Below are 13,095 nucleotides of genomic sequence, written 5' to 3'. Positions count from 1 at the left end.
TTGGAAGGGGAGGGAGGGCATTAGGACAAATACCTAATGCATGTGGGGCTTAAAACCTTAATGAATGGTTGATAGGTGCAGCAAACCACCATGGCACATGTATACCTGTGTAACATACCTGCACATTCTGGACACGTATCCCAGAACTTAAAGTAAAGTAAAAAAAGAAAGAAAAAAAAAAGTTGATCCTTAGGCCTGTTTATAGTCCAAGGGAGCTATGAATGCTGAAATTTGTACACTGTATATGTGTATTCACATATTAGATGTATAGTCACATATTAATATCTATAATACACATAGATTCAGGAATATAGATTTTTGTCAAATGGCCTAGTGGATACTGATAAAACAACTTCTAATATTCAGTTAAAATTGTATTCTATTTTAAAGAAAAAGAACAAATAAGAAAATCGTCTTTGCAATGAAAAGGTCAGAAACCAAGGAGGTGGTGTCCTAATACGCTGATAGCAGAGATTATATCTCCTTTGCCTTCCTATCTCTGGTTCTTAATACGGTGGCAAGTTGGTATTTAGGAATTGTTGAATTAATGTTTGGCACATGAAGATCATTAAAGTAAGAACTCAGAAAGCATGGGAAAAACAAGGTCATTTGCTAAAGGGGAATTTGGGGGCACGATACTTAGCAAGTCTTCTTTTACACTTATAGCTAAATGTTTTGTTTGTTTGGCTATTTGATTGATTTGGATGTAAATTCTATTGCACCTCTGGTAAACCAAGTCAGCCTGCTCTTCCTGGTTAAGAAAGAGAGGCAGAAATGCAAAGTGTAACCAGCTTATTAATAAGCTAAGGATAGAGAAAAGAAATTTGTCTCTGGGCTGGGAGCAGTGGCCCACACCTGTAATCCCAGCACTTTGGGAGGCCGAGGCGGGCAGATCATTTGAGCCCAGGAGTTTGAGACCATCCTGGCCAACATGGCAAAACCCCATCTCTACTAAAATTACAAAAATTAGGCAGGGATGGTGGCACATGCCTGTAATCCCAGCTACTTGGGGTGGCTGAGACACGAGAATCGCTTGAACCCAGGAGGCGGAGGTTGAAGTGAGCTGAGAGCGCCTCACTGCACAAGTGAGCTGAGAGCGCCTCACTGCCTGGGCAACAGAATGAGACTTTGTCTAAAAAAAAAAAAAAAAAAAGTTTGAAATCTTGTATTTGGCCAGGGGCGGTGGCTCATGCCTGTAGTCCCAGCACTTTGGGAGGCTACAATGAGCTATGATTGCCCCACTGGACTCCAGCCTGAGACTTTGTCTAAAAAAAAAAAAAAAAAAGGAAAAAAAAAAAACTGTCTCTGGCATAACTTGAGAAGGGAGAAGCTAGAAGAGACCTTTGATTTCATCAGGTCCAAGCACTGCTAACCATTCAGCTATTCTGTGGGCAGAATGTCTTTGTTCTTCCAGATGCAATTTCAGCAGCTATGGGCCTGAACTGATAGTGCGGGGTAAGGAGCTCCCTCTCTCCATGTGAAACGAAGCAGGACTACAGGAAAGCAGGCTGATTTGGAAAGGCCAGGCCCACCCAGGACAAGAGGCGGTGCTGAATGTTTGGCTCATGACAAAACATAATTTACAAATTTACTGGCTTCAAGGATGTAAAAAGATATAATTTACTGGCTTCAAGGGTGTAAAAGTGCATGCTTCCTAGCCCAGCTGCAAGCAGCAACTCAGTCCAAGATCAGCAGATTTTCTGAAGCCTGGGGGTGGGATGCATGTTGTTAACCTCTGATGCAGATGTCTACTGAGAGTCTGTAATCTGTGTGGTCGTGAAGATGAGATCTCATCCATCAATTGCTTGACAAGGACTATCATCATATCTCTGGGCCTACGTGGCCCTCAACACACAATGTGAGAAACATATTGGACAAAAGCATTTCCTGGGAGAATGCTCCAGCAAGAATTCAGCCATTGGCAAAGAATCTTTCAAGTGGCCCTATCTCATTGGAGACAAGTAAACATATATACACATGGGCATATGTGAATATACACACTCCTCCAAGGTGCTACACTTTCCTAGAAACAAAAAGAATGAGAGAGGAAAAAGCTTTACAGGCATCCTGTTAGGATGCTTTCTCTCATTTATTTTTAGACTCCTTTCAGCTCTATGCTGAGAGGGAAAGCAAAGGAAGGGCTTACCCAGAATGTGAAGCTTTTTAGTGAGGGTTTGGGGTATGCAGATTTGCTAACGTGGTGAAAACCCAGTGTCTATGGAAGTTCACAGCATCCACAGCACTCAGAGCCCCCCAAATATATCTGGCCCTTGTGTTCACTAATTCCAAGCAATTATCAGCGATTCCAGGGGACCGTGGGGATCACCCTGAAACCACTACAATTACCCAGAATGTGCCCCTCCTAACACATAGGCATTGAACAAGTTCCTAACTCCTCCCCAACTCTCACAGATCTCTGGTACTTTAAAAGCCTTATGGCACACATGCCTAGCCCTCAGCCTTCTGCCTAACAGGGGAGTGCTTTGCCAGTGAAAAATAAGATTAGGGAAGAGGACAAAGAAAGGAAGAAGAGAAGGGGTTTCCATATCCATTAACGAATTCATTCAACAAATGGTTATGGAACACTTAGCATTTTCCAAAGACCGTGCTATGGTGTGAGTTATAGAACAAGAAACAGCCTGGGTTTTGAGGAGTAGAAACTGTCCAGTGGAACTAACATTAAAAGGCAGTAATATAACATGACAATTGTACTGCTGCACATAGACCCTGGGGTGTTGTAGGGACATAGAAGATGGCACCAAACCTAGACTGAGGACATCATCTATACAGATACATACTCTTATTTCTTTGAGTCCTGTGAGGTGAGTTACTCACAAAGAAAATGTACAGAAATAACTCAGAATAAATAAAAAGATGGATGGCATAGTAAGCTTGGCAGATCGATGTTGGAGAACATCAGTTTTGGTGGCAACAATCTGCAAGGTTGTCTAATTATTATTCTCCTGCACCTCTCAGCTGCCTGGATGCAAAAGCAGACAATGGATTGTGGCTCTGATCTGAGTTTTACTGGGCAGATGCTACAGAAGGGCTTGTTTGAAAAGGGAATTGGGTGTTATTGAGAGAACAGCTCAGATGACCAATCGAGGACCTGAAATTGGGTTGAGATAGGAAGAGAGACTGATAGACCATGAGGAAGCAAAAGAATCAAGTGACTGAAGGTCTGTAGGCTGTCAATGTACAAATGTGGTAGGAGTAAGCACATGACAGGGCTGGAGGGTAGGACCCTCATTCATTTATTCCTCAAATGTTTATTGAGTGCCTTCAGTGTCCAGGTAGTGTTCTAGTTCTGGGAGTACATCATGCACAATTCTATTGGGAGGAGAAAGCAATAAACAAAATCATAATAATAAGTAAATTATGTAATATGTTAAAAGATAATAAGTACTATGGTTGGATGGGGGCAGGGGAAGAGAATAGAGCAGGATGAGGATTCAGAATTCCACAGATAGGGTATAATTTTAAATAGGGTTGTCATCATAGCCCTGGTTGAGAAGGTAGCATATGAACACACAATCAGGAGAGAAAGAGGATGAGCTATGCAGATCCATGTATTGAAATATTCCAGGCAGAGAGAACAGCCACTTCAAAGCCTCGCAGTGTGTGAGTGCCTGGTGTTTTCAAGGAACAGCAAGGAGGCGTGTGGCTGGAGTGGGGTGGGTCTGGAGAAGATGTAAGAAATGAGGTCGAGAAACAACAGGGATCAAATGTGTAGGCTTTGTAAACTCTGGTAAAGACTGGCTTTCCCTCTGGGAAATAGAGAGTCATTGTGAGATTTTGAGCAGAGAAGTGACATGATGTTATTTCTTTTTAATGGATTACTCTAGCAGCTATGTTGAAAATAGACTTGAGGGAAGTGCCAGGGTAGAAGCAGGGAGACCAGTTAGGAGGCTGTTGCAATAATCCAGATAAGAAATGCAAAGTAAGACTTTGATCAGGTGGTGGCAGCAGAGGTGGTGAGAAGGAGTTAGATTCTGGATGTATTTCGAGGATAGAGCCAACCAGATTTATGACAGATTGGATGTGGGTGGTGAGCAAGAGTCAGGATGACTCCAAGGTTTTTGGTTCAGGCAAATTGAAAGGTGGAGTTGCCATTATCTGAAATGGGGAAGAATGTGAGCGATTGAGGGGGAGGCTTGGAGTTAAATTTTGAACAGATTGTACTCAAATTGGTGTTGGGATATTGGTATTTAAAATTCCTGAAGGGGCACCATTCTGAATGACCCTAAGACCCAGAGTGTAACCTGGGGATGGGTGTCTGAAGAGGAATAAAGTAAAATCATTATGATTGAATAATTTAGAACTCTGGAGGCTGAAAGGCTAATGAAATCTCCTAGGATGTTCTACTAGGATGGTGGCCCAGGCACGAGAGTAAGGAATGGGGTCAGGCCTTATGATAGACACTTTAAATACAAATGGTTAGAAGTCCCACTAATAGTAGCTTGAGGTGTGCAGAATTTTAATTGGGTGCAGATTAGTGTATACATTAGAAATAAGCAAGATATTAAAAGATCAAATTTGCTGAAACACATCAGATAACATCATGATAAAGCTATTTGGAGTTTTATTTGAGATAGATTTATAATCCCATTGTAGCATGGATCCAAAATAGTAAGTTGATAAAGAAATCGGATACATTTTCACAATTTAAATCTTAATTTTTTATTAGAAAGCATTTTGGAAAGACATTCATATTTGGTTTTAGAAAGGTTAAAGCTCAGTGATATGATTTACATCAATTTTTGTAGCATTTTAGAGAGCATGGTCTTGTGACATCTTAGGAAAGTTTTCTGTTAGTCACAGCATGCCAACAAGTACCTGTGCTCCATTCTCTGGCCATGTTTTCCGACTCAGTAACTCCAAATAAAATGAACTGCCAAGTTCGGAAAGTAACATTTGATAAAGTTTTGCAACATCATACCATTGAGCTGGTGGATGTCACTTAAGCGTCTGAATTCATCAGAGACTATTGAAATGATAATGCAGAATTATACAGGTTTTGCAGATGTAGTTTGATATTTACCTATATGTATTGAAACCTCACTTGAGGATAGAAAAATCAAGAAAGTTCTTGTCTTACATTTCCACTCAATAAATGAAGAGGAAGAGATAAAGAGATAGCTATATAATCCTTTAAAAAAAAAAAAAAACTTCACCTTGTTTCTGACTGACAGTAACCCAGTTCAGGCATTTTACTCTTCATAAATGGAAGACAAGTATTCTAGATAGTACTGGCTATCTGTAATTAAGTATACAATATTGAAATCTATTTGCTTTGTGGAAATTATGTGTTTGTGACTGATTAAAATATTCAACTATGTAGGTTTCATCTTTTAGCTCAATAGAAAAATATAAATGACATTGGTGGCTGAATTCCTACCAACGTGGCAAAGACATTCCCCAGACATACATAATTCACCTGCTGAATTGGAGATGATTCACCTTTCAGTGACTTCACAGGTGTTAACTTGGCCAAACAAAAAAGGGAAATCATCTTGTATTCATCTTTTGTTCCCTGAGGCAAGTTTTCAGTAAGATTGCTCAGGAAAAATGTCACAATATGCATATATAAGTCCATAGTATGTCTATTTGAATAATGAATTAGCATCACTGTCTGAGAGGTGAAAACTATTCAATGTATATTTTGTGGAAAATGACTAAATTGAGTTCCTCTTAGCTAAATCAGAAAGAGAAGGAATCCTCAATCAGGATTTCATGCAGTACTGTACCACTCAAAGGAAAACTGATTGTATAGTGGTACTCAAATAAAATGGGTCCAAAGAAAAATTATGAGAGAAACTTACCGATCAGTGATCTAGACCAAACAGACATGTGGCTGTGAAATCCAGGCAGTTGCTTGGTGACCATCAGATAGTCATGGCTTATGTGCAGGAACATGAGAATGGCCATGGGGAGGAATAGCCGGGTTATGGGTCTTGCAGGAGTCCACCCACTGCTTGTGCCATTGCTCAAACTTCTGACTGCACCAAGTGGCTGATGCCAGGTCAGCAGTACTCTCTGCTCTGAATCAGTGTCAGCACTGGTCTCTCTAATGGAGTACTTTTCTTTAAAAAATGCTTTGTGAAGCTGCTGGTTAGCACTGTTCTTACTTCTGTAGTTAATATTCACCACATATTCCCCTTCTCTTGTGGAGAGATAAAGAAATTAAGGAAAATCACTCTCCATAAGTCCACAATCTGAAGACATGGAGGCTGAGGAGGCAGACCTGAATGAATAAGTGGATCATACAATAGGGCTAGATCTTAAATTTGGATACAAGAGACTTAAGATAAACCACAGAAGATTGTTCTTTATACATGTAGCTCTTTTGCTAAATGATAAAGGTGGTATGTTAAGATTAATGAGTCTGAATGTAATGTACAGAATGTACTAGAACAGGGAAAAATTGGTGTTTACTGAGAGCTGAAGGTTACATCAAAAATCTAAAAAGTAGTATTTTTTCATCATCTTAAAGTTTGCAAAGAGTTTTGGCACATACATCATCTCATCTTTGCAATAACCTGTGGGGTAGATACAAAAGATGATGTTATTTTCATTTTACAGATGAGGAAATAGGAGCCTGTTTCCTGGTCAGACAGGCTTAGTCAGCTGTGAGTGGCAGAGCTGGTATACCCACCTGTTACCCTTGACTCCAGTTCCATTGCTCCTAACATGATTGTATCCTGGATAAACATGGTATCAAGAATGGAGAGGCCGGGCGTGGTGGCTCACACCTGTAATCCCAACACTTTGGGAGGCTGAGGTGGGTGGATCAGCTGAGGTCAGTAGTTCAAGACCAGCCTGGCCAACATGGTGAAACCCCGTCTCTACTAAAAATGCAAAAATTAGATGGGTGTGGTGGCGCATGCCTGTAAACCCAGCTACTGGGGAGACCGAGGCATGAGAATCGCTTGAACCTAGGAGATGGAGGTTGCAGTGAGCCAAGATTGCCCCACTGTGCTCCATCCTGTGCAACAGAACAAGACTCTGTCTCGAAAAAAAAAAAGAAAAGAAAAGTGAACTTTGGGAGGCTGAGGCAGGCAGATCACTTGAGGTCAGGCATTTGAGACCAGCCTGTCCATCATGGCAAAACCCTCTCTCTACTAAAAATACAAAAATTAGCCTGGTGTGGTCGTGGGCACCTGTAATCCCAGCTGCTCAGGGGGCTGAAGCAGAAGAATTGCTTGAACCTAGGAGGCAGAGGTTGTAGTGAGCCAAGATCACACCATTACACTCCAACCTGGGCAACAGAGCAAGACTCTGTCTCAAAAAAAAAAAGGATGAAGAGCGAGAGAAAGCTCAGAGACTTTGAAATAAAAAGTGAAAGAGGCCTGGCACAGTGACTCACACCTGTAATCCCAGCACCTTGATAGACCGAGGCGGGCAGATCACTTGAGGTCAGGAGTACAAGACCAGCCTGACCAACATGGTGAAACCCATCTCTACTAAAAATACAAAAATTAGCTGGGCGTGGTGGCGGGCACCTGTAATCCCATTTACTCGGGAGTCTGAGGCAGGAGAATCACTTGAACCAGGGAGGGGGAGGTTGCGGTGAGCCAAGATCGTGCCACTGCACTCCAGCCTGGGCAACAGAGTGAGACTCTGTCTCAAAAAAATTTTTTAAAAAAAGAAGAAGTGAATGAAACCTGGCAATTGATTCGGTATTTCTGATAAAGAAACAGAAGGAAAAGGTATTCCTAGGTTTCTAAAACCTGGAAGAGGAGGACAGTGAGATTATAATATAAACAGCTGATGCTGGCAACATGCCTGTTATGTGCCAGGCCGTGTGCCAAGCATTTTGCCATATTGCCTCATGAAATCCTCACAACTCTTTGAAGGTAGATCATATAATTATTATTCTCATTTTAGAAAGGGTATGCATGAAAGTTGCTCTCACTTTTAGAAAAATAAGAAAATCTTCGCTCCAAAACAAGGTTGAGCTCAACTGGACTCACTGGCCTATGGTGACAGTACCTGGGGCCTGGGACAGTGGTTTGGTGTTCTTGTGTGGATGTATCACAATGCCAGACACAAAGTAACTAAGCTGTGTTCATGGCGGTTATGATGTTTGCAAATCCAGCACTGCCAAACTGTTTAGTGCCTCCTAGGTGCTTTGCCTGTGGTTAGAACCAGCTTCACTAAGTGGCTAGTTTTGCCTTGGCCCTAGCCTTTAAGGCGGCCTGCCAGGTCACCAAGAGACATAGGTAAGAATGCTTTCCTCCTTAGTTATGATTTAAAAATAAAAGTATAGCAAAGTATAATTATCAAATGACTTTTAGTAGAAATGTTGCATTTATATACACTATTTAGATTACAATTCTTAAATACAATGGCTTTCCTTCTTGTTACTTGTAATTAATTAGTATCAGTCACTGTCCAGTGTGAGCCTGGCGTTGCCCTTAGGTTAACCAGTTCACATCCTGAACCTCTGTTGGTGCCCGGGGTATTTGTCTGAACCCTTGATTATTCACATCTCCCTCTCACTCTCAAATTTGTCTTTAATCTCATCTAAAACTGTTAATACTTGAGAAAAGGCCCTTCCTCAATTTCCTGCTTCTAATCCCTTTATCGTCTTTCTTTCTTGGTCAAGTAGAGGAAAACAGTTTACATATCAAATAAAGCAAATAGTATATGGAAAAAAAAAAAAAAACTGTTTCCAAATAGTAGTTTACCTTACAGCTCATTTTTAAGGGCTCCAAACTCTGTGGGTATCTACGTGCTGGTTATTAATTCACTAAGCTGCACATGGCAGTCCCCTAGCAACCATAAACTTCATGGATAAAATCCCAACTCTTCTCCAGTACCACCTGTTTGTAGGTAGTCAGCCTTCTTTTAAAAGACTTGGAGTTATACAAGCAATAAGTGCCAGAGTTTAGTTCTTTTTGAAAATAAATTTAAAGAAATCATAAGTTTTCACAGGGCTGTAAAGTGTTTTCTTCCCAGTGGTCCTTCACTCCGAGGCTGCACTGGAGATTATGCTGGTGAGGAAGCTTTGATCTCATAGGTCTTTGGCCTCAAGGCAGAAGTCATGTCTGTAAGCGTCTTTCTTCCTGATCCCCTCTAGGATTGTGAAGATGTCCAGTCCCAATCTGAACATTGTGACGTTACTGGGCAGTTGTCTGACTTACAGTAGCGCTTACCTGTTTGGGATTCAAGGTGTTTTAGTGGGGAACTCCATGGAAACTCTCATTCAGGTAGGTGAAGTTTTAAAATTTGGTTTTGACTAAAATGTTAAAGTTGTGATGATTTTTTTAAACCAGCTGCTCCCATGGGTGGTGGGTACCTTTATCCTTGGTGTGGGCACTTTTCGAGGCAATCCCAGAACACTTGGTGAGGTTCACTCTGTACCCCATGCCCTCTGTGGGACCCAGACCCTGCAAATCAGAGTGTGTGGAGAACTGACAAAGGTTCCTCTTGTGACTCTTCTGTCCCCCTCCACCTGTAGATAAGACTGTCCATGCTGTGCATTGGGACCTCCCTTGTGTTTGGCCCCATTCTGGGAAAGAGCTGGCGACTCTACAAGGTGTTTACCCAAAGGGTGCCGGACAAGAGAGTGGTAAGTAGGCAACAAGTACACGATGCTTGATTGTAGATGGCAGCTTCAGCATTAGTTAACAGCTGGAGAAACTCATGCAGATGACTGAGCCTAGCCCCTTTCAGGACATCCGAAGTTCTTGTTTCTCATTCGAAACCCTGGAATCATGCAGCCTCATAGGGCCTCAGGCCTGGAAGGCTGTGCATCACTGCTGTTGAAGATAGGGCTTCAAACGTGGGCTCTGGTTCCTATGTACCCCAGGCCCTGTGGGGACATGTGAGCTGGCCAATACCTGGCGCCAGTGTGAGGCCAAACAAGATGTCCAGAGCCTGTTGTTTGGCACAGGTGTGAGCTGGAAGTGAAGGGAGGAAGAGTGATTAGAGAAACTATAGCAAGTAAGTAGTTTTTCCTTCCCTGGAGCCCAGTTCTTTTCTATATAGAAGGCAGAGAAGGATGTGCCCAGAGAAGTAAGCAAGGAAGAGCAGGAAGAATCAACCCTAAGTTATGTAGCAGCCAGATCACCAACATGTACCTGAGATCAGTCATCAACTTAACCACATTTCCCCATTTTCTCAGGTTGTCTGATGAGACTGCTCAAACCTCAATTCCTGACCATTATCCTCATTGGGTATAGGCCCTGCGCAGACCCAATATATCATTCAGTTGGTGTTTACTTCTCTGGAATGACAGGAATTTATTTTTAGCAAATGTTATTGAATCATCGTGCATACTTACCAAAAGCTCAGCTGTGAGCAACCATACCTGTGAAGAAGATTGCCTAAAAGGACAAAAACTGCATTCATCCCTCAAGAACACTGATTTCTTTTTTAAACATAGCTTTACTGAAGTATAATTGACATGCAGTGAACTGCACATATTTAAAGCATATGATTTGATAAATTGTGACACGGATATACAACCAAGAAACGTGGTGCATAATGAACATATCCCTCATCTTCAAAAAATTCCTTGCAATCCTTTGTTATCTCCCTCTCCTGTCAAATCCTTATATCCCTTGTTCCTATCCTCAGGAAATCACTGATATGCTTTCTGTCACTGTAGATGAGTTTGCATTTTCCAGAGTTTTCTATAAATGGAACCATACAGTATGGACTCTTTTTTCTCTGGCTTATTTTACTCACATAATTGTTTTTATGAATATTATAGTTATTTATGTTGTGTGCATCAATAGTTCTTTCTTTGTTATTGCTGAGTAATATTACAATGCATAGACACACATTTGCTTATCTGTAGGTGGATGTTTGGGTTATTGCCAGTTGTGACGATTAAAAATAAAGCTGCTATGAACATTCATGTACAAACTCTTTGTTTAGACATAGGCTTTTATTTCTCTTGGGTGAAAACTTAATTTTTTTTTTAGAAAACAATACTGTAAGAGTAGGACGGTTGGATCATATGGTAAGTGTATATTTAACTTTTTAAGAAACTGTCAGACTGTTTTTCAAAGGGGTTGTACCATTCTGCATTTCCACCAGCAATGTATGAGAGTCCATTTCCTCCACATTCTTGGCAACATTTGATTTGATCAGTCTTTTTCATTTTAGGCATTCTAATAGGTGTGTGTGGTAGTATTTCATTATGGTTTCAAATTTGCATTTCTCTAATGCAATATTGAGTATTTCTTTACATGCTTATTTGCCATCCATACACCTTCTTTGGCACACTGTTCAAATCTTTCACCCTTTTTTTTTTTTTTTGAGACAGAGTTTCACTCTTTCACCCAGGCTAGAGTGTAGTGGTGTGATCTTGGCTCACTGCAACCTCCGCCTTCCGGTTTGAAGTGATTCTCCTGCCTCACCCTCTGAAGTAGCTGGAATTACAGGCACCTGCCACCGTGCCTGGCTGATTTTTGTATTTTTAGTAGAGACAGGATTTCATCATGTTGGCCAGGCTGGTCTCGAACTCCTGACCTCGTGATCTGCCTGCCTTGGCCTCCCAAAGTGCTGGGATTACAGGCATGAGCCACCGTGCCCAGCGTCACCCATTTTTAAATTGGATTTTTTGTTGTCTTATTATTGAGTTTTGTGAGTTCTTTTTATATTCTGGATACAAATCCTTTATCAGATGTATGATTTGCAAAGATTTTCTTCCAGTTTATTCTTTTGTTCCTTTTACTTTCATTTACTTCAGAGTGTCTTTCAAAGATATTTCTAAGTCTGATGAAGTCGAATTTACCAATGTGTTCTTTGTTTTTAGGTTTTTGTTGTTTGTTTGTTTTTTGTATTTTTAGTAGAGACTTTACCATGTTGGCCAGGCTGGTCTCAAACTCCTGGCCTCAAGTGATTCACCAGCCTCCACTTCCCAAAGTTCCAGGATTACAGGCATGACCCACCACACCCGGCCCCAATGTGTTCTTTTATGGATCATGTTTTTGGTATTATATTTAAGAAATTTTTGCCTAACTTAAGGCCCCAAAAGGTTTTCTCATGTGTTTACTTCTAGAAATTTTAGAGTTTTAGCTTTTACATTCAAGCCTATGATCCATTTTGAGTTAATTGTGGTAGATGGTATGATGTATTCATTGAATTTGATTTTTTTACATGCAGACATTTGATTGTACCAACATCATTTGTTGAAAAGATTGTCCTTTCTTCACTGAATTACCTTTGTGCCTTTGTTGAAAATCAGTTGTCCATAGGTGTGTAGATCTATTTCTGGACCCTCCATTCTGTCTCACTGATGTGTCTGTCTCAACAGCAATACCGTATTACCTTGATTACTGTAGCTTTATACTAAATCTTGAAATCAGGGAGTATTAGTTCTTTGGCTTTCTTCTTCTCTTTCAGTGTTGTTTTGGCTAATCTGGGTCCTTTGAATGCCCATGTGAATTTTTGAATCAGTTTACTGATTTCTACAAAAATTCTTTTGAGATTATGTTGAATCTAATAGATGAAATTGTGGAGAATTGGCTTCTTACTGATGTGTATCTTTTTTCCCATGAACCCATTTATTTAGCTCTTTAATTTTTCCCATCTTTTTTTGTACTTTTCAATATTGTTCTTTCACATCTTTCATCAAACTTATTTCTAGGTATTTTATATTTTATACTGTTTTATATATTATTATTTTTTAAATTTCACTTTCCAGTTGTTTGTTGCTAATATATAGAAATATAATTACTTTTTTTTTCTTTTTGAGATGGAGTCTCCCTCTGTCATCTAGGCTGGAGTGCAGTGGTGCGATCTTGGCTCACTGCAACCTCCGCCTCCCGGGTTCAAGCGATTTTCCTGCCTCGGCCTCCCAAGTAGCTGGGATTACAGGTGCCTGCTACCACACCCGGCTAATTTTTGTATTTTTAGTAGAGACGAGATTTCACCATGTTGGCCAGGTTGGTCGCAAACTCCCGACCTCAGATGATCTGCCTTCCTCGGCCTCCTGAAGTGCCGGGATTACAGGCATTAGCCACCGTGCCTGGTCACATAAATATAATTAATGTTTATATGCTTAGCTTGTATACTGCAACCTTTCTAAAGTACGTGTTAGTTCTAGCAGCTTTTTTTTTAGACAGAGTCTCACTCTGT

The 13,095-nt window shown here is 40.8% G+C and overlaps 1 protein-coding gene across 1 annotated transcript in view; it reads left to right on the top strand.

Moving 5' to 3' along the window:
• Nucleotides 1–13,095, top strand: part of GPR156 (G protein-coupled receptor 156) — a 143,712-nt gene that overhangs the window by 105,960 nt on the left and 24,657 nt on the right. Inside the window, exons 4-5 of the mRNA XM_011940646.1 lie at nt 9,083–9,212; nt 9,464–9,574. Of these exons, the coding sequence (XP_011796036.1) occupies nt 9,083–9,212; nt 9,464–9,574 (241 nt within the window). The remainder of the gene's footprint in view (nt 1–9,082; nt 9,213–9,463; nt 9,575–13,095) is intronic.

Source organism: Colobus angolensis, unplaced genomic scaffold (assembly GCF_000951035.1).
Source record: "Colobus angolensis palliatus isolate OR3802 unplaced genomic scaffold, Cang.pa_1.0 Scaffold190, whole genome shotgun sequence".
NCBI lineage: Eukaryota > Metazoa > Chordata > Mammalia > Primates > Cercopithecidae > Colobus > Colobus angolensis.
This window is presented reverse-complemented; position numbering and strand designations above follow the sequence as displayed.